At 46.0% G+C, this 24,468-nt stretch overlaps 2 protein-coding genes across 2 annotated transcripts in view; one reads left to right on the top strand and one right to left on the bottom strand.

The window, feature by feature from the left end:
• LOC142560255 (TBC1 domain family member 2B-like) overlaps positions 1–24,468 on the top strand; it is a 179,192-nt gene that overhangs the window by 26,887 nt on the left and 127,837 nt on the right. Inside the window, exons 14-17 of the mRNA XM_075672211.1 lie at positions 1,012–1,143; positions 2,115–2,252; positions 4,662–4,838; positions 7,300–7,434. Coding sequence (XP_075528326.1) covers positions 1,012–1,143; positions 2,115–2,252; positions 4,662–4,838; positions 7,300–7,434 — 582 coding nt within the window. The remainder of the gene's footprint in view (positions 1–1,011; positions 1,144–2,114; positions 2,253–4,661; positions 4,839–7,299; positions 7,435–24,468) is intronic.
• The window catches only part of LOC142560254 (uncharacterized), a 137,947-nt gene continuing 123,370 nt past the window's right edge, over positions 9,892–24,468 (bottom strand). Inside the window, exons 3-4 of the mRNA XM_075672210.1 lie at positions 14,211–14,433; positions 9,892–13,147 (exon numbers count right to left, since the gene is read on the bottom strand). Of these exons, the coding sequence (XP_075528325.1) occupies positions 12,831–13,147; positions 14,211–14,433 (540 nt within the window). The 3' untranslated portion in view covers positions 9,892–12,830. The remainder of the gene's footprint in view (positions 13,148–14,210; positions 14,434–24,468) is intronic.

Raw genomic sequence — 24,468 nt, 5'->3', positions numbered from 1 at the left:
CGGATCCCCTGCTTCCAAGCTTTAGCTGAAGCCAAAATATGTTTGTTTTTTTCACTGTATCCAATCTCAGTGTGTCATATATCAACTTTTAATGTTATTGCTCAGCTATCAGTTATTGTTATCAGCTTTTGAGCAAAAGTAACCCCGGAGATAAATGCACACATTCAGGGACCTTGAAAATCACAGATAATTGAAATCCACAAGGCCCATTACCTCTTTTCCACTAAGGATCCATTTAGGCACAGCAATGGCCTTTAGTTTCAGCAGTCATTGAAAATGAACATTGAACTGCACATAAGACTTCAGTCGCATGGGTGAAACAAGCCAAGCGTGAACTTAAATCTTATGTGCCCTTGTCCCAGGATACCTTACACAATTAGGTGGCATAAGTAAAGTGGCCTTCATACTAGCTGGATGCCATGAGCTGCTATACTGTTAGCTTTTCCTTTTATTATGGCTGTATACGTCTTAAATGCGGTAAAGGAAGAAAAAAAAAACTTGCAAACTTAGGTTTAGGTAGCCCAAAGTGGCTAAAATTAATCTGGAGCCTTCCGCTACACATTTTATCATAACAAAGACGCAGCTCTGGTATGTTAAGCTCCATAAGTTGATCACTTTCTTTGGAGATATTGAGCGTGTAAGTCAATACAATCAATCAATCAATTGTAGGCTGGTGCTTTAAATTTATTTTACACCCAGCCCTGCATTAAACAGCTCTGTTCTTGCCAAGGGTTTTGGTTGCTCATATGTAGCACAACATAAAAATAAAATTTGAAAAAGAAAAAGAAAACTTAACAGCACGACTTGCATTTCTTTTTCTTTTGGCTAATGCTTTTATGACCACCATTAGGTTGCTCATGATTGCTTTTGCTTGAAATTGATCTTGTGTGTCTCTTGCTAAATAAGTTTGGCTTCGCTCAATCAAACGTACGAGTGCAAGGACCTGCTAGAAATGAAACCATGCAGAGTAGATAAGGACATAAGTGGTGTTCCTCTCTTTCTTTCTTCAAGATTGAGCTCGACCTGCTAAGAACTTTGCCGAACAACAGGCATTACGAAACTCCTGATGCTCCTGGAATCAATCCTCTTCGTCGAGTTCTGCTTGCCTACAGCAGAAGGAATCTCATAGTAGGCTACTGCCAGGTACACCTGCAAAGTTCTTGTTTTACCTTTTCCAGGCACATGTGTACATAAAATGCTTTGTTAACTCATATTAGAGCTTTATAGGAACACTACAAAGACTATTTTATAATTATTGTGATAGCAATTGTCCAGACACTCCAGTCTCGCTTACGATGTCAACATTATCTTCTGGATATGTGCATATAGTGCAAAGATACAGTGCACAGAACAGCGAAGTGGAAAACAAGGAGGAAAAGGAAATCTGAGTAAAAGATGCATCCTGTTGGACCGCCGGACGTCTATTTCATACAAAACACACACGCACACAGCTTGAGCCCGCCGTTTTAGGCTTCGAGAGACAGAAAAACAGTAATGATAATGATCGCACTATGGAGTGAGATAGTGAGAACACGTCCCCCCCATCTTTCTCATTGCCCAAAGCCTGTCTTGGGTTGCAGCATCCCTGAACATTGAGCCTAGTGCGATGCCTTACAGGGCAGTTGAAGCGGCAGAAAGCTAATAAAATGCGGGCTATCTTCTTTTCCCTGCACCAAGTGTTGGAGGTCACATGATCTGCTGACATTCTGAGGCATAGCAGGGTGAAATGGTAGAGGAAGACACAGCATAGAATGTTTGCTTCCCAAGGGTGGCGGCATGATGTCGTGCTCTTTAATTTCTTTCCTTCATACTTGAAACAAGCAAGCATACTCCCTACTGCCATCAAACCAGCATTGAGATGATTTGTAGCTGTGATCATCAAATTAATCATGTCCTTGTGTCTTTGGGTGCATGACACCACATGTATTTATTTAGTAACTGTGTGTTTTATTGTGATTTCCACCACCTGTAAATGATATGAGCCTTACTTTTGTGTAATATTCTAAAACCTTGGCGCTACTCTCAAACCTTTCGGGCAAAAGTGAGAACTCATAGAGCCATTGCATTTCTGGATAAGCTTCAGAGGATAGCACTACACAATGTGTCATGTGCAGGGTTTGAACAGGCTGGCAGCCATCGCTTTGCTCTTCATGTCCGAAGAGGACGCGTTCTGGTGCCTTGTTGCCGTCGTAGAGTACATCATGCCACGCGATTACTATAGCCGCACTCTGGAGGCCTCTCAGGTGGACCAGGTGAGCCCTTTTTCCCACAGTTCTGTCCTATATTATATGGTGTTCTCCTCCACACTACCATGTACTAGTTTCCTTTCCTGAACACTTTGGCATTGAAGTCACCACCAACAGTGTGTTGCACTGTTGCTGCAAACGTTACTCCTCATTACCTTTGTGTGGTTATTTTACAGTAATAACTGTTATGGGCTCACCCCTATAGTCGTTTTTAGATAGCCACCTGTAAGAACTTGTAGCAGGGCTACTTGTCAGTCCATGTTGGCTAAAGCTTAAGAGTGCAAGAAAACGCACTCAGACATACAAACACCCAGGATACGGTCTTTGTGAGTGTGTGCTAAAAGTGGGGCCTTTCTTGGACGTTTGTGTATTTTCTTGTTCTCTCAAGGTGTTTCCAAACGAAGTAGGCAGTGATCATCATAGGAATCTCGGAAGTGCTTTCCGACAAGTTTATAAAGAAAAAAAAGTATTATGAATATTACCTGTGCCCCATGACTATTCATACTGTGGACCCACTTATGGCAGTTGAAGATTTTCTCTCAGCCACTCTACTGATGATACAGCAGAGAAGGATACTGCACCTGAAGAGGGTGCTTGAGCCCGCCAGCTGCTAAGATTGGCCAATGTGCTATGATTTGGCTAACACAATCCTCTGCAGATTACTGGTAAACAAGCATGTCGGTGAAAGAATTCAAACGAAGACAGCAGGAAAAAGTGAAAACCAGGATAGGCCGAGAGGGGGAGAAGAAAAAAGCAAACTAAAAAACCTTGTCTCTTCACTTCGTCATTCGAGAGAGCAACAAACAAACAAAGATGATACCAGACTAGAGTTATCCCTGAATAAAGTTTTCTTGCTTAGACGCCCCTGTGAACGTTTACTCCAACTAATATCACACAGAAACTGTGCAGGACTTGCTCTACGTGATATTGTGCCAGCCATCGCATCACTTCTTTGCGCCAGTAGTTGGTCGATATCATAACGCTCAGTGTATAGCAGTAGCTGTAATACAACACCGTTGTCATAGCAACATCCTGAGCAAGTGCACGAAGGAGGAGTGCTGTGCAAGTGACGGTTACATGTTACTCATGGTGCAAACTCGTGCAATAGTTGGCTCACGGCAGGCGGGTTGGTGCGACTAGCGGTGACCACTTGCAGGGCCTTCCTCGTGCACTGCAGGACAACACTTAACTGGAACACTGGGTCTTTTTCAGCATGTTTTGAGAAGGGCAATCTTGAAACTGGTGCAAATCTTGGGACTTCTGCTAAGTGGATGTGACTTCCTTACTGCCTCACTTCAGTTCAACGATCGCAATCTGGTCTAGGGTACCCACATTCAAAAATAATTAGAACTTTGTTGATCAGTTAATTGAACATTGTGATTAGATGTGGAAGTAACATCTGCCTCCGCAAGTAATCCACTTCAAGAGGCAGTATTACACTCTCTGCCACAGGTAGTTGGTAATTTAAAAATTTTGTTGAGGTTAAAAAAGAAAGGGAAGTCAGGCAGTATAGGCGTTTACTCATCCTGTGCCCCACATTACCGAGGTCTTGTTGCACATCAAAGATTGGTTTCAGCTTTGTTGGCATTGTGCAACATGTATTCTGCAAAAGGAATGACAAGGTTTATACATGAAATTGCCCATAGAAAATACCCACAGCAGCGCATCTGCGTCATGTTTCTATGATGACTGCCTTCGATCGTTGAAAACCGGAAACTATAGACGAAATGATGTTTTTACTGCCCAAGCTTCATAGCAGTGCCAGACATTAGAATTTGCACAAAAATCACCATTAACAAAGTTGTAATTGACAACTAGAGGACACGTGTTTGCACCAATGAAGGCAGTTAGTGTGTACTCAGACCATAATTTTCTGCTGGAAGCTCTTTCCCTTGCACCAGTTCCAAGAAATGAGCACTGAAGCTTTGCACAGAAATGCATCGATCTTCCATTGTTATGTCTTCACAATATGGAACGATTCAGTTTATACATGTGGTAACAGGAACAGCAATCCATTCCATGGCACATTTTGACTTCGTATTCCCTGAAACTGGTGCAAGCCATAGAATTTCTAGCAAAGCATTAGAGTACTGACCAACTTCAGTTTTGCAATTGTAATATGCCCCCACTAATCACTAACCCAAAGCCCACTAGTGAAACTTTGTTTATAATCATATTGGTGATTATTTAGCAAATTCTGCTGCGAAGCTTTGCAAGTTTAAATTGTCTCGAATCCCCTATTTTTAATCATCCCGAGACATCATTGCAGAAACACAGTGTACATTTGTGTGAATTCTTGTTAAACATGCTTGATGTTCTGTACAAAGGAATAAGAACTTCCCTAAATGAATTGAATGAATGTTTGTAAATTGTCAAGTGGGCCAGCGCTGTAGAAAATAACTTCACTCTTTGCAGCGAGTCCTTAAGGACTTGATGGCTGAAAAGCTGCCACGGCTAAGCACCCACTTGGAGACTAACAAGGTGGACCTGTCCCTGTTCACCTTCAACTGGTTCCTCACTGTTTTTGTGGACACCATCCCAGCCGAGACGTACCTCTACATCTGGGATGTGTTCCTCTATGAGGGAAACAAGGTACACAAGCTGTGCGAGAAAAATGTTCTCCAAACATCAAGCATTTTCTTGGACTAAAAATACTCTCATAAGTTCCACTTACCTGAAGCTTTAAGTATGGTGAACTTCTGTTAAGACATTCTAAATTAAGATCAATTCTCTTATAAGCTGACCTGTTCGGAGTATTCTGTTCAGGTTTCCATAGATTCAATGCACCTCTGTCAAGTTTAGCTTCTGATTAGTATTTATGTTGTCATTCACACTTTGTTTCCATTTGTCTTAAAAGGTGCTGAACAAAATTGCAGATTTCACCTTTAACTGGCATCTGTGGGGTGCCAATCAATTACGGGACAATTACTGGACATTGAGTGAACATCAGGTTACACTGACATCGCGTGGACACAGCTAAAAAGCCTCCCAAAGCTGTTGCCAAGCATTTCAACCAACCAGGTCATAACTTTGATGAACTTAAACTCTACATCCTACAGTGAAATTTTCGTTCTGCATGAGACAGAAAATACAGAGAATCAATCATGCCTCATCATGCCTTGCCCAACTGCATTACCCCCTCTGCCCTTTAATAGAACCCTACCTATATATACTGTGCCAAGGAAAGCATATGTCACCTTGAAAAAGACAAGTCCACTTGTTGAAACGTTGGCTTCCACTTCTGCCTTTTTCTCGTTTTGCTCATCGTCTTGAGCTAATCAGGTATCATATGCATCTATTGCAGTCTAGCATTTTGTCCATCTCTCCTCAATTTTTGTTTGTCTTTTTCATGAAAACCTTTATCTCTATATTCTACAGTTATCTGTGCCTATAGTAACTCTGGTTCTACCAATCTCTTCCCTGCTTTTTTCACCTATACTCTAAATGCCTCTTGCTTACCTTGGCTGCCTGAACTGTTACTACTTCCATCCACTTTGAATCCCAACACCTCTGGAAGATGGATGTTCCCTACCGGTCGGTGAACAAGCTAGCATTCCGTTACAATGTGCCGAGTTGCTTCCAGACTTCTGTTGCAACAGAAACATGCCTTATCATGTTGAAAATACTGGCTCCTGTATGTTTTTGTCCTCAGGCAGCCAGCTTGGGCCTTGAATAGCAAGCCGCTGCCCTTTGTATATCATACAGCCTTTCTTTCCTGCTATATTTGTAAGTTTCCATGGACCTTCTCGTTTCCATCCTTTGCATCCAATTTACCATCTGTGTCTCTCACTTTCTTTTTGATGACTCTGGTTTTCCCAAATTAAGGAAAAGGGGTGTGCCCTATTTAGCCTCTCTTGCCCCATGGACCAGTATTGGAAACACTGGATAAGCATTAAAATATGCAGGAAGCTATCTGAAAATGCAGTACTTAACATAGCAGTATTTTGTGTATACTTCAGAACATGGAGACCTAACATCCTTGATTCCATATGAAGATTATAAGAATATCTCATTTCTTATCGAGCTGTGAAATCAATACTCTGACATCTTTTCTGGTCAAGAAGCATAAATTCATATTAATAAATGAAAAGTGCAGGCTGGAGTCTTTAAATCCCTTTAACCACTCCACTCTGATCAGAGTACCACTTTTTTTTATCTCTTCTGGTTCTAAGTGGTTGGTGAAGCATTCCTGGATAGATGTTAGGTGAAAAAAGACACGTACAAAAAGGAAAGATCAGACAAGCTGGTAGAGGCATTTGTCTCATCTGCCCTTTCTGTAGGCATGTCTGTTCACAGTTGGCACAACATCAGCACTGAGCGTTCGACATAGCTTCTGAATGGCAAATTCCAAGCCACGAACTCGTGCTTACCAACAACCATATTGTGCTACATGCGCAAAGAGAAATAGGAGCCTCAGTCAGGTGCCAACATGTTGACAGCTAAAGCTGTTCATGTAAGGCCCACTGATCATCCTTGGCCTTCATTTACCCTCACTTTATGTGATGTGAGGAATACTAATTGATTACAAATTTACTGCTGAGCTTGCAGTTGGAAAGATATCTGTTTTTGTTCCCCCCCCAACAAAACTGCAGGCTTTATGGGACGTGTTGCAGCATAAAGCATCATAATAAACACCGCTATGTGTGTTTCCCTTGTTAGCACATAACATCTTTCCTACATGTAAAATCAGCATCACAGTTCATGCACCTTGATTTTCATGAAGGCAGATTTTCGTTCAGCCTTTGGAAAGTGTGCCGATTGCACATGCTGCCATAGGAACTTCACAGAAGCTCATAGAAGCATCACAGTAATTGAGCTTGAAGATATGGCGCCCTTTAAATGTTTGATGCAAACAACTGTTAAACCTTGTTACAGCGAAGATGCATACAATGCAGAAGCGCTCCTGTTATATCATAGATATTCATTACACGTTGACAGGAGCAAGACACCTTTTAGATTTACTTTGTTGCATTTGACAATTCGCCACATCCGTGTTCGTTACATTGATGCTCGACTGTAATTGTACATCATTTAATTCTACTGTCAATTTCAGGTTCTCTTCCGCTTTGCCCTTGCGATCTTCAAAATCTGCGAGACAGAAATCTTGGCTCAGGAGGACTACATGTCCATCAACCGCTACCTGCGAACCATGTCGGAGAGGATCACCGACATCCGACAGCTTGCTCAGGTAATGTACGCATGTTTCTGCTGCCTAAGCTCAGACCCAGAACTCGGCAGTAACCTTTGAAGCACTGTGCCATACATTCAATGTGCTGGAGTCCAGCCAAGACAGGCAGGTCATTCAAGAACTTGCCTCTCTTCAATCATCCTTTGAAATATTTTCACTAGTTACCGTCCTTGTTTCTGGTGTGATGCAAGTGTCACGCGTGGCTCAGGTGTGGCTGAGTGGTAAAGTGTCCACCTCAGCTGTGGGAGGTAGTGGGTTCGATTCCCACCGCTACCGGACTTTGCCAATCCAGCAGTGACAAAGCCAATCCCGGCCTAAGGTTTGGCCTTATTCAGTGGCAATACACTTGGGAAAGGAGTCTGTGCCCTAAATTCCTGTCGAAACCTTCACGGGCCCCCCCAAATAAAGGTTTGAACCGCTCCAATGGCAGCCATTTCCCATGTGGCATCCCAATGCACCTATTAGGTGGGGACACCCTTGGGGTTTTGGACAAATGCTCCTTTGCAGGAGTTGAGGCCCCATTATGGCCAAGCACCTGGCCAGGAGTGTGCTTGAACCGATTTTTCTGGTAGGTAACTGGCGACGGCTCTATTCTGGCTCTCACAGATGCAGCGGATGCACTTTGGCAAGGCTGCCTGTGGTTGGACAAAAAGCGCCCACAGAGCATGCACATATAATCTCTGTAGGGCTCCCTATCGAGATGTGAGCAACCACCAAGCACCAGGCCGGGAGACATTTATACTCATAAGAAAAACTAGTGGGTTTCCGGCGGCACTGGGATTTGAGCCCACTGTCTCTCGCATACGAGGCGCATGCTCTACCACTAAGCCATCACTACGGTTTTAAAGAGGAGTCTGGCAGTTCCATGCTGCCGACTTCCAAACAGGCGTCTTTTTTAGCCGCAGCGGTAGTGAAATGGTAGAGCTTCTGGCTTGTATGCGGCAGGTAGTGGGCTTGAATCCCAATGCTGCTGGAAACCGACAGTTTCTTTCTATAGGGTAGAGATGTGCCACGACCTGGCGCTCGGTTGTTTATATGGGGTCTCACCTTGAAAAGAGGCCCGACAGATTTGCAAGGGTCTCTAGGTGCCCTTCTCCCACCACAGCTTCGCTGAAATATTTGAGCATGTTCTGCTGCTGCGAGAGGCAAACGAGTGCTGCCACCAGGCACTTATAGGTAAAAAAAGGTATAGGCACTCTCCTAGCCAGGCGCTCAACAACTACAAGAGTTCCAGGCGCTTGGAAGGACACCCACGTATTGCAAAGTTGGCAGCATGGGACTGTCAGACTCCTTTTTTCCCCTCCTTTCTAAACTACATCACCTCTGAAGAAGGCCAAATGCCAGGTCAGGGGAGCGCTTGTATCCATTTTCGACAAACCGGTGGGTGACCGGAAGGCAGCGGGAATCGAACCGATGACCTTCCACAGCCTTGGCGAACACTCTGCCACAAAGCCACGCTTGTGGTTGACTGCTGGTTAAACGCAGGCAATAAACATTGCAAAAAATATTTCTTGTTCTAAAGGTCCCTATACAGAAGACAGTTTCATGATGCAAATAAGAAAATGCATGCTTTGGAAAACAACTTTTGTTTCTTATCTTGCATTTAATTAAAGATAACTTTGTGGGGCAAAGCCTGCGCCTCGTCTATACACTTCTATGCAAATCAAACAAATTTTGCTGTAAACTTTTATCACCCTGAAAGCAGAAAGCTGAAGCCTAGAGCAATTTCCAAATAAGGAGGTGTGCCGTACCAGTTGTACTGGTACTTACACCACTGGTGCCAGTACCACTAAGCATTCATTGCGCTGAAAACAAGCAGTTGTGCTGTACTAACAACTCGTATTAGTACTTCTGCTGCTGGTCCTTTCTGGTACTGAATCAACCAGTACCAGTTGACTGCTGATATGAATGGAAATATGGTCATAGCTTTTGAAAGCGTGTTTGCCCAGTGTGGGATGTGTGTTCCCAAAACATCAACCTTTGTAACAGCAAGAATATGTCATTGGTCATAAAAAACGAATAAAATGCGGTGCGGGAAAGTTTATTTCATTCTAGTACACTGATTGCCACAGAAACAACTTATTCTGCCTTTTGTATGCATGGAAGCAACATTTGCAGATAGACTGAAGATTGCTATGTTTATGAAGTTTACCTTTGACGGCACTGTTGATTTTATGACTGGTGAACAATTCTCGATTTAGCAGTAAACTAAGTCCTTTCGGCTCACTGCCATCATTTGTGTGCCACACCATCTTATTCTGCTGCCAGAGTTGCTTTGCATTGATTTTTTCTTTGCAAGGACAAGTTTTCTATTAAACTGTCAACTTTGTGCAGCAATACAGTAATAGGAATAATGGGAAGCTTAGGCGTGAATGTAACAGTGGTAGATGAACGTGGTACCTTGTCTCCAGCAAAAGATTAAGTGGTGTTCAGTGAAGAACAAACTGCAAGACACCATTTCTTGTCAGTATATATTTTTTTTTATTAAGAATTGATCGTACACTGAGGGAGGAAGCTACAAAAACACACTTGGCAATGTTGTACAGAGCTTTTCATAAACAGTGACCACCGACACAGTCACATGCGTAATAAGAGGCGCACAGGCTGCGGAAAGCACAAAGGTTTGTTCTCGGGAAAGAGCCAAGAAAAGGCAACAGAACCTCCACCGAAATAACAAACATGCGTGTGCATGCACATGTATAATATACTCATATGTATATACTATCGAAGGATTAGGGCGGAAATAGTGTGCATACCGGATGCATCGATAAAAAGGAACCAGGTCTCTCTGCTGTCTGCCTTCTCGAGACCGACAATCGTAACACGAGTACGTTGCCTCAACAAAGCAAGCACGCAGTCACAACGGCTTCTGCTCGTACATTCCGCATTTTTTTTTACAACATGTGTCCTTACGAATGCCTGGCCGTTGTTAACCAGCTGGAACTTGGATAAAAGAGAAGCCTCTTGGTATTGTGGAACGCTTCTGCAATGTCTTTCCAATGTCGAGAATTGCGACGTGGTGTTTTGCCTTTAGCGAAGACAAGCAAGCACGACGGCCTTTGCCGATACGTTGCATGTATTATGCATGTCGGTACGAATGTCTGGCCATTGGCGGTAATCATGGGGAACTCGAATAAAGAAGAAGTCTCTTTGTAAACTGAAATGCTTCTGCAGCATCTCAACAAGTACACTGTGTTAACATTGTAAGCAGGCTGTTTCTTGGTAATTGAGCAGAGAACAGACTGCGCAACCCATTCAGCAAAAGTAATCTTAAACTTTAGTAAGTGTTTGGGCAACATAGTGTCAACATCATTTGCTAGAGTACAAGGAACCAAGGTTTCAACACTGGCAGGAAACCCTTAGGAAGCCCTAAATTGAAAATATACAGCTTTTGCCCTAACTTTAGCACTACACTTATACAGCAACAACTGTCAATTTGCACAAGCTACTTGCACTGTGTACAAAACATTCTAAGCAACTTAAGTATATGTTGGTTATAATCAACATCAGCGTGCACAAAAATTAACAGCATGCAAGCAGCAACTTTCTCCAACACTTAGCAGCGTTTCAGTGAACAGCTTTGGGTTGCGGAAAAAACAAAGGTGCGCAGGTGAGAGGAGAGTGCTGCTGGAAGCATCCTTAACAGTCTTTTGTGTGCAATTAAGTAACATGCTTGATATCTCAGCATTGCTGAATGCGTATGTGAATTCATCTCACAGGCAGTTTTCTTTTTCTTTCTTTTTTATAGCTCCAGCCATAAAAGTATTACCGACTTAGCTGTCACTCACTTTAAGAGTTTGTAAAAACAGTTGAAAAATTGTTTGCCCCTGATAGCGTATCCAGAAGCTGTAAATGGACAACTTTTGCAGGTTTAAACGGAACAAATTTTTAACTCTTGCATGTCGGTAGCCAGAACACTCTTCCTTAAACATGTTTCTATCATTTGATCATGCAGCAGTGTTGGCACAAGTTCTTTGATCACGATTTTGCACCATTGAGCATGGTGCAACTTCCATGAAAAAAAAATTTTGCATCTAACAAGCCTAGTATATTTTTCTCGGCACATTGCAAGCAGACGTTCTGTCATGCTGTGCAGCTAACTAAAGTCAGCCACAGTGAGGCAGTATTACTAAATTGGCTTTTAAATGCATTTTTAAACTTTCCTATCGGCCCAATCCGCACACCCAGGAGTCTTCTAGCAATATCCATGCTTATAAGTTGGTAATGAGCTTACGTTTATAGTTTGCAACCTAAGGGGCATTAAATGTGACCTTATGTTCCTTGTTGCCGGTTTTATCACTGCATTCAAAGCAGAACATCCATCATGGTCACAGCGAGGAAGACAGGCCACTACAGAGTTGGTCATGTTGGAAGACAACATTCCACCACGAAAATGCGCTTCATAACTGAAGCTTTTCGAGACGAATGCGCTCCCGTTGCAGTTGAATTAATTTATGCTTGCCCACTTCGGCCCCACTGGGGAACATGCTTCCCCTCTAGGCTGCTGAGCTATGCTGGCAACCCAGAGGATGACGGAGTGCTCTAGGACACGTTTTGAATCTTGCGTATGGAAACTTATGGCAGGAGTCGGTAATGTGTAGAACTGTAACTGGTTGCCACGACAGGTGGCATCTACATAATAATGACAAGCACAACACTCGACATTTCCCACCCGTATACTGGGATGCATTTCATTAGCCTGCGTACTTCTTGCTTCTGAAGAGAGCCCTCATTTGCTGAACTGAGAGAGGAAAATGTCATCGGTGCAAAGGAAAAGATCTGCACTTGGTTTGCTGCATGTTCTCATATATTGATATCCTTTGCATAGCTGCCTAGCTGTGGTCTGTGCCGGTTTCACTCAGTGGTGCCACCACATTGAACACATTACACTGCTATGAAAAATACCTTGTTATTGTGCACGTTGACCATGAACACATTTATAACTGTGCACATTACATTAAATGCACAACGGCAGCATGCAATTTTTTGCACCGTCTAGCAGGTGTGTTCGAGCGTTATGACTTTTGCAACACTATGTGCTGGGCAGTGCCTATGTCATTGGCTGCATGTGATGGCACGCAGTGCTCTGGAAAGGTACATAAGCCTTTGTCTTCAAAACTTATTGCAAGCGGCGCGAGAGGGCGCCGGGGCATAGTTTTCAGACTAGAGCCACTGGATGCACAAGTGCTTTAACTTTTATTAGTCCTACTGGCAATGATGTGCAATCCTGTTGCACAAAGGTGTCAATGTCGTTGCGTTGGCTGTCATTATTATGCGCATGTCACCTTGCATTTTTCAGTCCAGTGCGGCCCCTTTTACCCTCTCCGGTTGGCGTAAGAGGGGGGCATGGGGTCATACCCCCCTCCCCCCTGCATCCTGCGATGTGGTCGTCCCTTTTACCAGAGGTAGTGGGGCTTGGAATGCTGCTTCTTCTCGAAGGCCTTCTTGAACTTGCGCTCCTTGCCCAAGTCCTTGTGGACGCGGCGGCTCTGCTTGGCATAGCGCAGTGCCGCCCGAGCGCGGCTGTTGGTGTGTAGGCGGTAAGGTCGCGGTGACTCCTCGGCCTCCTTGACGTGGTGCGCCACGGGCCGGTGGATTTGGTGACCCGAGCGGACTGGCATCGACACTGTGTAGTGGCGCTCATGCTGTGGCTTGTCGTGGCTCCGCTTGGACTCTGAGTGCTTGGATGGCTTGCTGGCATGCGTCAGCCTCTCTGCATGTTGGGAAAAAAGGAGAATGCAGAAATTAGAGAGCAATTTGGGGGTTTTTTATACTGTAGAGGAGATTTACCCTGTCCATGCTTGTCCATTTGGACGGATCGGCTGCAGATCAACCAGCATGCACCAGCCGATATCAACAAGACAAGCTGGAATTGGGAAGTTTTCGAGAGGAATTGTAGCTCATGTATTTCCTCGTCATGTGAAGTGTGTTCACATGAGGGAGAAATACCCTTCTCCGCAGCAAGGTGAAAGCACCGTGCGCCGACATCGTACTTTCGTTAGATGGTGTGGGCCCAACGGATCTTCGTGTTGGTACGGAGGAGTGTTTTTTCCCGAGCTAGAAGCAGATCTTGTTGGCCGGCAAAGAAGTGCCCAGCCTTCATGTGTTCTCGGCAGGGAGAGAGCATGTGTTGGCGAGCATCCCTTTTAGAGGCTAGCCACCATTCCTCGCGAGCTGCAGCAGGTGAAGTGTACGTGTAGTCTGGGCTTAAAAGCGTTGCGTGATTCGAGGCTAGTTGAATGTCCAAGTTTAATCAAAATTAAGAAGACCCAAAGGCTACAACAGCGATAAGCAGTGTGGCCAGTTTCATTCCTATGTCGGGAGCCACAACAGAATGCAAGCAGATGATAGTTGGATATTTCTTTTTTTTTTTTTGGAAGTGTACTACATCAACTATTGCACAAAGTAGCAGCAGGAAGAAGCGCACTGATCAAAACACGCTTTCTTGATTGAGGTCAACAATTGGCCATTGGCATCGCTCTATGGTAATCTGCTCGCTGACATCAAGGGGCAGCTGCTGGCAGCCTCGAAACAGGCAAGGAGACAGCTGTTGTTGAAGAGAGTGTTTGAGAGAGTATTTATTTGGACGACAATATAAATTTTTCTCTACGTCTTTCTGCATGATGGCCCATCCATATGGTTCGCTCCAAGCCACGAGGTGACATCGTCTGCCTGTCACATCGCTTGTCACTTGAATATCGCGTGCATGCGGTTGCCATTAATACCGGACACACTAAAAAATCTCCAATGTGTGGGCAAGACGGACATATACGCACCATGGTGTGGCTGGGCATGTCCTCCTGCGCTGCCCCGACCGTGGTGCTGTCCGGCGGGGTGAGCGAGATCCTGGAGATGGATGTCGGTGCTGTGCGGGTCCCGCTGGCGCTTGCTGTGTGCCGCGCGGTGGTTGACCAGGGTATCTCCTTGCAGACTAGCCTCGTGTCGGGATACCGAGCCCAAGGCATGCTTCTGAATGTCCTTCAGCTCCTTCTCGCCGCCCTGCAAGCCAGTGTCGGCCATTTGTTTACCAATCCTGCCATTGTTGCTTAGCAGGTTCAGCATAATGCATTGGGTGTAACATAAATAGGAGCGCCACACATACGCGACACTTCCGGCTGAACCGTTTGCAGATTCCCTCTCAAATTTCACAGAGGAGTAGCTTTACCGACCTGTTTCGTTCACATAAAGCCGAAGAGAGTGTCGTCTGCGGCGACGCCACTTATTTTAAAAAAACAAAAAAGTAGCTCTCGCTACGTTGTAGTGGTGGCGGCATCTGTCACCACTATGGCTATATCATGGCCTCCGAGATATGGTGACACATAGACAGCGCGCGGTGCCCAATCCCGGAGGCTATGGCAAATCATCATAGTTGGCATCACAAATAGCGCCACCGAAAGTTTAGAAGAAAAACTTGCCTTTGTAGCTGCCAACTGTTATTGTTATTCTACGAGTACTTGCCTACCACCACCTTGTAAATCAGCGCACTCCTCGTTTGACTCGAAATAACATACAACATGTTATTGTCTTTTGAAGTTTATATGTGTATATATCTTCTAGACATTTCTGGTGTGCCCAAACCACCTGTATAGTGTTGTACTGAAACTACACTTGTGCCTTTTACTGTTGAGTGCCGGGTCCGGACCAACAAGTCTCCTTTTTGACTTGGGCCCACCCGCCAAAATGACATGCATACTTCAAGGCGAACTTTTGTACATTAATATTATTAGTAGTAGTACGGTTATGCAGAATTTGTAATATGTTCTTCGCCACCATGCACAGCATGCGTTCAACGAAATTCCTATGCGGCCATTCTTGTCACTTCGCTTCCCATTGGAACGCACACTCCCAAGTCAGGAATCAAACCTTGGACCTAGTAATCTATAGCTTTCCCGCACCAGCGGCTTTATCTAGGATCCCCAGCCTAATTGAAGTGTCCCAGAGACTTAAGGTGCATATGGATGCAGCAGCAGGGGCATTCGAGAACCCAAGGGGGTGTACGCAAACAGAAGAGCACTGGACAGAACACAGATGAAAGTCTGCATGCAAGGTTGCTTTTTACCCCACTCTTTTTATAGCTGTAGGTTTTTGTGCTCGTCCATAGATAGATAACACACATAAAGGGGGAGTCGCTGGAGAAAGGGGGAGTGATGCAGGAGGGGTCGCTGTTTATGACAGCTCCACCAAATAGACGTGTTCCCAGGTTTCGCAAACAAACCGGGGCCCGCGGGACCGACAGGGTGGGTGAGTGCTATGCATGCAGTGGGGGCTCTATAAGCCGCGAGCACTCGGAGCCATAGTTCCGTGCAGTGTCTTCGGAAGCCCCGCTGGAGATGGGAACACTGTGCCGTGACATTTGTAGAGGCCAGAGAACTGTCGCAGAACTCCCTGCACTGGCAACCGCCCCCGCCTTGCTTGTAGCACACGCACTTTATTGGACATACTGTCCTGTTGTGTACGTGTCGCTGAGCGGACTTTTGCAGGCGCACTTCGGTAGCCGCAGGCTATCAAATCCAGACAGCTTGAGAAAGTAGTCCTGAAGGCTCGCTATGGAAATTTTTTGTCATAATTGGTAGCTAACAAGAAGGTCTGTACACGTTTCATCATCATCATCAGCCCATCTTTATGTCCGCTGCCCAGGACGAAGACCTCTCCCAGTGATCTCCAATTACCTGTCTTGCGCTAGCTGATTCCAACTTGCACCTGCAAGTTTTCCAATTTCATCGTTCCACCTAATTTTCTGCTGTCCTTGAGTGCATTTCCCTTCCCTTCGCACCCCCATTCTGTAACTGAATAGTTGACCAGTTATCTGTCCTACGCACTGCATGGCCCGCCTAGCTCCATTTTTTTTTCTTTTTCGAGACATTTCATATGCACACTTCATTAAGGTAGCTATATGCTCATAAGAAAACACCATAAACTAGTTCAGGTAATTTATGCATATTACCATAACTTTCATGTGCTGGACTGGTGAATGTGCGATGGAACCTTTGCAGAGTTTATTTTGTCAATCCAGTAAAAGTTTATGGATATTTACAAAAACATATCAGCGCCGTGTAGAGAATTTCCATAGACAATAGTCACAATCTGTCTGTCGACAGCTTGTAGCGCTAGACATTTAATCAGCCATACCTGCACCTAAGCGTACAAGTAGCCTAGACGCCTATAGACAGTTAAGGTATAGCTATTTGGGCTGCTTGGTGATCTAAAGGAGTAGTGCTTGTAATGAGTTGCTGGCAAGGACAACACATAAGGGTTATCTACAGAAGATACGTTGACAAGTAGTCTGTTAGGCTTCTATGGACAGCTAAGCTATTTGGGCTGCTTGGTGAATCCATACGAGTACAGGGTGCGAGACAAACGAAGCGACAGGACACGGCAGCAGGCGGCATCCTGTGTCTTCTTCACTTTTCCTTGTCCTCAACAAACTAGGTTTTCTGCTCGTCTATAGTGAGCCTATCTTTCCAAGACCATGCGTCGCACTATGCATTTTACCAGCCTTGATCGCTTGTAAGGAGTTAGGGCATAGGTTTAGCCTTTACAAAATATCTGACTTCGTTAGAAATCATGTCCTGTGCCACCATCTCCTTGGTGTTCTCTCTGGACTACCACATGCGGATTGAACGAGGGTTCCGTTATTCCAGGGACTATGCGTACATTTTTCTTTGGCTGTTTTTGCTCTCACTATGTCCTTTTGCCTGAACGAAATCGACAGACTTCACTGACGAAGATATTTTAACGCGACAGCGTTAAGGAGCTGGTGTCGCAGAAAAGCCGGTGTCGTCGGCGGCGTTGGCCGTGAGCGATAAATCCCGGCAGGCACTTCATGAATAAAAAACAACTTGTAAGATGGGCTGGGTGGGAATCGAACCAGGGTCTCCGGAGTATGAGACGGAGACGCTACCACTCAGCCACGAGTGCGATGCTTCAAAGCGGTACAAAAGCGCCTCTAGTGAATGCGGTGTTGCCTTTGAAACGAGCCGTAGAAAGTTATACTGCGGTGTATATCAGTAATTATGAACATATAACTTACAGAAGTCGCAGTTACACGAGTAGCGAAGTGCGTTTCCGCTACATTTCTTCTGCGCTTTCCGCACACGCAGAGCCATCTTGCGGCAAGCACAGAAGACCCCCTCCTCTCAATGTACGGCGCTGCCCCGACAGGTGGCAGCGCCACGCGCGCATTGGGGCTGTGCGGGGACCGGTGCGAGGCGCATCGCGGACCGAACTCCCTCTCCTTTGACGCCGCTTCGTCTTGCTCCCTCACGTGTTGCAGAATCAAGCGTCCTTCCTTTCTTTAGATCACTATCTGTCTATCTCTCTGCCCGTGCCGATCACGACGTTTGGCTGGCGTGCATAGTTTCCCCCTCCGAGACACCGAGTTCTTTGGTTCCTTCCGCTTGCTCAGGCGCACGTTTCGTTGCCGCGCCGAACGCTTCGTTGCTCGATGCTCACCGCGTCCGATGCGGGGGCGCCTCCTAAGTGATCGCTGCGCCGTAGCCCATTGTCTTACACCCTTTGGCGGGTCGACGGGAACGCTGTCGCGTTTCACTCTTGAAGGCGAAGCTTAAGCGTCCTCCAATTTTTATTAGCCTATGTACACTGGTCCATTTGTGGTGTATAAATTTTGCAGCGGGCTTACTTTAGATATAGGCTGTCGGAAGTATTCAACAAAATCCACAAGTCCATCAATATCAGAGAAAAAGAAAAAAGAAAAATAAACCTGTTTAGGCTTTGTATGCTTTGTAGGCTTTACTGTTTAGGCAGAGATACTCAAACATATGACATCGCGGCAGTGGGAAAACAATTCATAAATCAAGGGAGAGCACTGACGAGAAATCAGCAACGTTAATCATGTTCATCTGCTGGTCATCAAGTACACCCGGCCGCAAAATATTACGGACCATGAAATATGAGAAAGAGCGGACTATCTCCGCCACATCACAACGCAGCCTGGTATTTGCATTTCGGCCCTCGACTAGGATGTGCTAATAACATTGTCGTATGCAGTTGTTCAGGCTACTGCTAGAGGCTGCTCGGGTGTACATTGCAATGCAAATGCCGGGACCTCATGGCTATGATGCTCTGGCCTAAGTTGCAGGATGTTGAAGGGGGGCACACGCTGTAAACAGTCTAAAAGCAATGTTATAGAACTTAGAAGTGTACTTCTACAGTGTATGTATGGGGTGCTGACATTGACGTTAACTACAACATACTATATATACAACTTGTAGAATGTCTGCATTCATATCACAAAGGAATGTACTCCCCTGGTCAGAAGTGTACGGGCTCCGGGGAAAGGCTGATTTCTTTTTCTTTTAAGTTTATTTACACAGTCTAAAATTGACAAATGTGGTCTAAACTTCACCACACAAACGCCTCACTCCCCTTGTCGAATTCTCATCTATGCATACAAGGAAAGAAGAAATTAAGGTATTTTCTTGAAACCTGCTGCGGCCGGCCCGTGCACTTTAGATAACGAGCGCACGCACTTAATTTATGAATGCCTCCTTACCGTGCGTCTTGACGTGTGCGCGCCGTATTCATATTTTCCCCCTTTCCATCCCCTATTCCATTCCTTACCACCACCAACCTCCCGTGTAGGGTAGCAAACCGGACGATCATATTATCGACCCCTCCCTATTTCCCTCTCTACTGTAGGCTTTCTACATAACGACAAGATATTACGTCAAGTTACGTGCCTAAGTATCACTCGCTCTGCTGATTGGCCGATGTCCTCCGTAGCTTCCGCCTCGCTGCATCCATTTGCGGGCGACGCGGCCCGGGTACAGCTTCGCGTCGCGGGCCCTATAATTAGCGCCGTGTCCGGCCGGACTCTGAACGGGGCGGCACAGAGGCGCGCGCTCTCATTTGGGGAGAGCACTCTGCGGAGAAGACGCTAGCCCCCCGCATGCATTTATGCATATGCGGCCGCCTCCCCCGATAGGCCTCGGCGACTAACGGCTCGCTTCCGAAACTAGCGTCGCTGGGCCGATAAAGCAGCAGCAGCAGCGCCGCCGAACGGGCGAGCGACTCGCGGCCGTTATAGTACGGCGCGGGAGAGTGCGGCCGAAAAGTCAAGCGAATCAATCGACCGGCCGGACCCAAGCAGTTTACACGGCCTTGCAAAAGCGAACGTTAGCGGCCTACAGACTATCTTCAGCTTTGTTGTCGGCTGACTGATCTGCCTTTCCGTAGACTTGACCTTTTGGCTGTACAAATGAGAGGCTGTGAAGAGGCTAAAGTCGTCAACATGGGCATTTTCTTTCCATCTGCTGGTGCACCCCATAGACTTCCGGTCGATAGTCTACAATGTATATATATATATATATATATATATATATATATATATATATATATATATATATATATATATATATATATATATATATATATATATATATAATGTCAGTGCACAAGAAACTTCAAGGCGTAACTGCACAGGCTTTCTATCAACATTATGTGGCCATTATCTATCGTAAAACGTCTGTAGGCTTTCTGTAGAGTGCTCAAGTAATTTTCGTGAGGGCTTTTATAGACGAACTAATTTCGGCATCCTACAGGCTGTCTGACCACTTCTTGCAGAGTCGTCCTTTTGGCTGCAGTGTAGGAAGTTTAAAGACCACCGATACAAGTAGTTCGTCATGCGTGTTATCTTTTCCCTGTATATTTGTGATTCATAAACTTCCGAACGCTTTTCTATTTTTTGATGAGTATCTACAGGCACTGGTCTATATATACAGTAGCTAAGGCCTAATTGCACCCTAACGAAAATTTATAGATGCCTTACTTTGAAGTTTGCAACTGTCTGTAAACAGCCTACGGTTTTATCGCCTTACGCGTATACAATCAACAGACTGTCTTAAAGTGTTTGGTTGTTTATGAACCGCACAAGGGGCAACATACGTCGGACTAGAAATTACTCTGGATATAAAGGTATACAGACTATACGTATACCCGAAATTTGTTAGACGATTTCCTATGGTCAGCGGTCGCCCGTTAGAGCCAGACAATCGACAGACAAAGGTCGACAAAAAATATAGCGCTAGGCTTTGTAATAAAACATCTACAGATGTTGTATTGACTGTCGACATAATAAGTTCACTTTGAACCAGCTCTATACGTGTTTTCATTTCGCGATATACTGGCTGGCGCGAACGACCTATCTCGTGCGGCGCGTTGCAAACGGAGCGAAGTGCGGCGCGAATGCCTCGCTAATCGGGAGATCACTAGAGGCAGCGCGTGGTTGACGCGTGGGCGCGATTGACAGCAGCCGCCGCAGGAAGACCTCCGCTCATGCAGCGCTTTGCTTCCGTATATGGCATCGGTGGACGCGCTCGCAGCATGCCCTCTCGACGACGTCATCGGTGAACAGACGACGGCGCGCTACTCTGGCGCCACCTTCGTAGCGGTCGTCGTCGCGGAGCCCGTCTTGCGCGGCACTACGCTTGTCGCGCTTTCGCCATATCCTCCTCCCCCGCTTTCCTCCTCGCGCTCTCTTCGCTATCGCAGTCTTTCAAAAGTCGAACGTATATACATCAGCTGGTGAACCGCAGCGCATGGACAGTAAAATGCTTGAAATGGGAACATGAAGTACGTGGCTTTGAAGCGTGGAATGTTTTCGGTGCCGCAAAAAGTTAAAAAAAAAAAGGAAAGGACTGCAGGCGTACGGTTTCGCGATAGCGGCCCGCGATGCTGTGCCAAGTATAACACGCAGGGCTCGCGCATCCGCTGTCAGTTTCCCACGGCACTTCGGGCCTGCCCTTCTGTATCGTGAGGGCAAAATTGCACGATGCACTATGTGGGACCCCAGTCGTTATCACGTCACTCCCCTGCCGGCATTCATCGTGTGAGGAGACATTTTACCACTGGAGTGCACTTAAATCTAAGTACAAGGGTGTTTTCGCATTTCGCCCTCATCAAAATGCAGCCGCCGTGGCCGGGATTCGATCCCGCGACCTCGTGCTTAGCAGCCCAACACCATAAGCCACTAAGCAACCACGGCGGGTACATGAAAATCTAAACCATATACCCTATCCAAAAGACCAGTATGCCCATGCCATAACTCTATATGCGCCTCGTCCTTGCGAATATTTGCACCGAAATGTCTTTTAAAAGTTTTTTTTTAGTTGTTTTTCGCTCAGGCAGCGAGCTTGAGCCTCAAGTGACAAGGCACTTATTTATTTCCGTATTTGTAAAATCGTGATAGTGTTAGTGCTACTCACGACTCTGGCGGCGAACACGGTTATAATGGCTGTGGCTAACACTCCCATTGCTAGGTCTAGGCAACTTTACAGGCGGCTTGGCAGAAAGGACCAGTCCAAATCCGCCAATAGTTAAAGAGAATAACTCCGCCTAGCTTTCTGGAACACAACCTGAACCGCGAAGTAAGGCTATGAAGGATTTAGAAGCCCTGATTTCGGCAATTTCAGTGAGTTACAACGTTATTATTAAAAGATCTATCGACGAACGCTTGCGCCGACAGCTTTTCTCTTTTTATTTTTTTTCTCCGCGGAGAAATCGCGGCGCGGCCGTGGCGAAAGAAAAGAAAAGTGCAACGTCATCAAAAGATCCGACACTACGACGACGCCGAACGAACCAATCATCTTGATTGATCTGGTGAGCCGCGGTAATGCGCCATACGTAGACGTATAGCAGTAACGGCTATATATAGATCAACAGGGAACGAAACGATGAAAAGTGCTAGAGAACCACGGTGAAAATTTTAGTTCGATATCTTCACTGCTACGCCTCGGCCTTTTCCTTTCGTGTTACTGCATGCTCACAGACTTGTTTCTTTTTTTCATTTGCCTTGTTTACCGCCATCTACTCGGGCTAGAACACAAGCACGCGTCGATCCCAGCGCGTTCGACGACACGCAAGGGCTTAAAAAACGAAACAATGAACGGCGCCTGCACGATCGCAATTGTTGAGATCAACAACCAAAAAAGAAAAGATGGCGGCACAGCACGTACTGCTGCCTTTGTGGCGTGGTTGGTCTGTACGACCATTACTCTGCTTCGGGCTCGTTTACTATCGTCTGCTTAGTGGGCCTTATACTTGTCTTCTGCTTCTTGGGCCTTACTTGCCTTCTGCTTCTTGGGCCTTACTTGCCTTCTGCTTGTTTGGTCCTTACACATCGTTTTCCATATCTTTTTCTTTTTTTCGGCATCCTGACCTTGCCTCAAGTAGAGGAGGTATATCCCCAAGCACGCGCGCACATATCTGGTGGTGCGCCTTCGCCCAGAACTAGATTTTCGCCCGACGAGGTTTTGTTTTCTGAGCACGCGAAGCGCAAACAAGAACCAGAAAAAAAGAAAAGAAGGAAAAAGCGAAACCTTTGACCCCTCACCCCTTTTTCAGCCGCCAACGCACACAAACACACAGGCAGCATCGTTTCTCGCAACAGCTTGCAGCGAAATCAGTTTCCCGTCGATGGAACCGGCGCACCCGCCCGTCAAAATAAGCGAACGCGGATGCGGAAAGAAAACAAACAAGGCAGTGTTCGCCGACCGAAGAGAGGTCGTCGCCAAATCGCAACAAAATCGCGGCGCAAAGCGAGAAGCGAGGCACGAGCGACAGAATGGAATAAGAAGAGGAGGGAGAAGTAAAAAGATAAATAGAAAAATGAGGGGGCAACAACAGCGGAATTTCTCTGTGACGATCTTTCCATTAGGGCGTGCGTTGCAGCACAAGTCTACCACGTATACAGCAGCCGAAATTTGTTCGTTTGTTTTTCGGGCGTACGCAGTTGATATGGTCCGCACGACGGCGAACGGCACAGATTGCCGCGGCTCGCGAATCGATTGCTCAGAGTGTTCGCGGCAAAGTTAAACGCGCAGTCACCGTCATACTTAACCCGAACACGCCGTGTAAGCGCCTTCTTTTTTTCCTGCGGAGGGTTCCGCGGGTTTCCTTTTGTGGTGCCTTGAATTGTGCCAGTTTAATGCGTATTGCTTCCACAGCATTCGATGTGTGCTTCTTACAGCCCGCGTTTGTTAAAGTTTCAAAGCTTTGTCAGTAATGCGCAGGCCGGTTTACTGCAGGCCGCTGCAGAGGTCGGGCCGTATTGGGCCTTTGCGCTCAGAAGCTAGCTCGAGGAACGTTCTTCAACATCGCACTCACTGCATAAATTCAGCCTTGCTTAGCACGAAGCGCGCGTGAAATTAGGTGGGACAATTCGGCCTTAATTTGTAAGTAAAAACTCGAAAGACTAAAACACATATGCCAGTATATGCTTAATTACTTTTTTTTAAGCTTCCCACATTCGTTCGGCAAGAAAAGGATTGCATTGCGCAAGAACGAAGGAACATCATGACCTCTTTCGGAATTTCGAGCAGCTTCGCGCGTGCATGCACGTCTTCCTGCATGCAAAGTCGACGAAAGTTGATAGATTGGTTCAGTGGGTTTGACGTCATGAAGCAACACGACGGTTAATTATGGCAGACGCCTTCATGGAAGTGCGGGGAGTGCGGTGGTCACTGCCGGGAATCGAACCTTCGACGTGGCGTGCTCGGTAGCGGAACGTCGTAACCACTGCAACGGGTCGACAAAAGTTACCACGACGAGTTTATGTTAGTTATGAGAGCGGTATAATGAATTGACTGCAACGGAGCAAAAGTAGGGGGTAAACGGCCTACTTTGCACCCCCCCACACACACAGTCAAGTGTGTGTGTGTGTGCCGGTTAATACGATTAATACAATGTGTTAATACGATTAATTCCCGGTTAATACGATGTGTGCGTCCCGGTTAATACGATTGCGTGTACACGATATCGGAACACCCTCTCGCATATCCCTGTCGACTCAGGGCGTCTGTATTCCGCATGCTTTGTTGCTAGGTGAGGCGATTAGACATCTAGGGTGCCTCGGTGCGCTCTCTATGCCCCGTTCTGCACCGCAACCTAGTCATACTCAACCTGAGTGGAAGAGACGATACCGCGTGCCATGGCGGTTTGTCTGGAGTGTGGGTGTATAGGGTGGCTTGCGTCCGACTGGAACAGACGATAACGTGGCGGCGCCATGAAGTTGTGCGA

This window comes from Dermacentor variabilis, chromosome 10 (assembly GCF_050947875.1).
Source record: "Dermacentor variabilis isolate Ectoservices chromosome 10, ASM5094787v1, whole genome shotgun sequence".
NCBI lineage: Eukaryota > Metazoa > Arthropoda > Arachnida > Ixodida > Ixodidae > Dermacentor > Dermacentor variabilis.
This window is presented reverse-complemented; position numbering and strand designations above follow the sequence as displayed.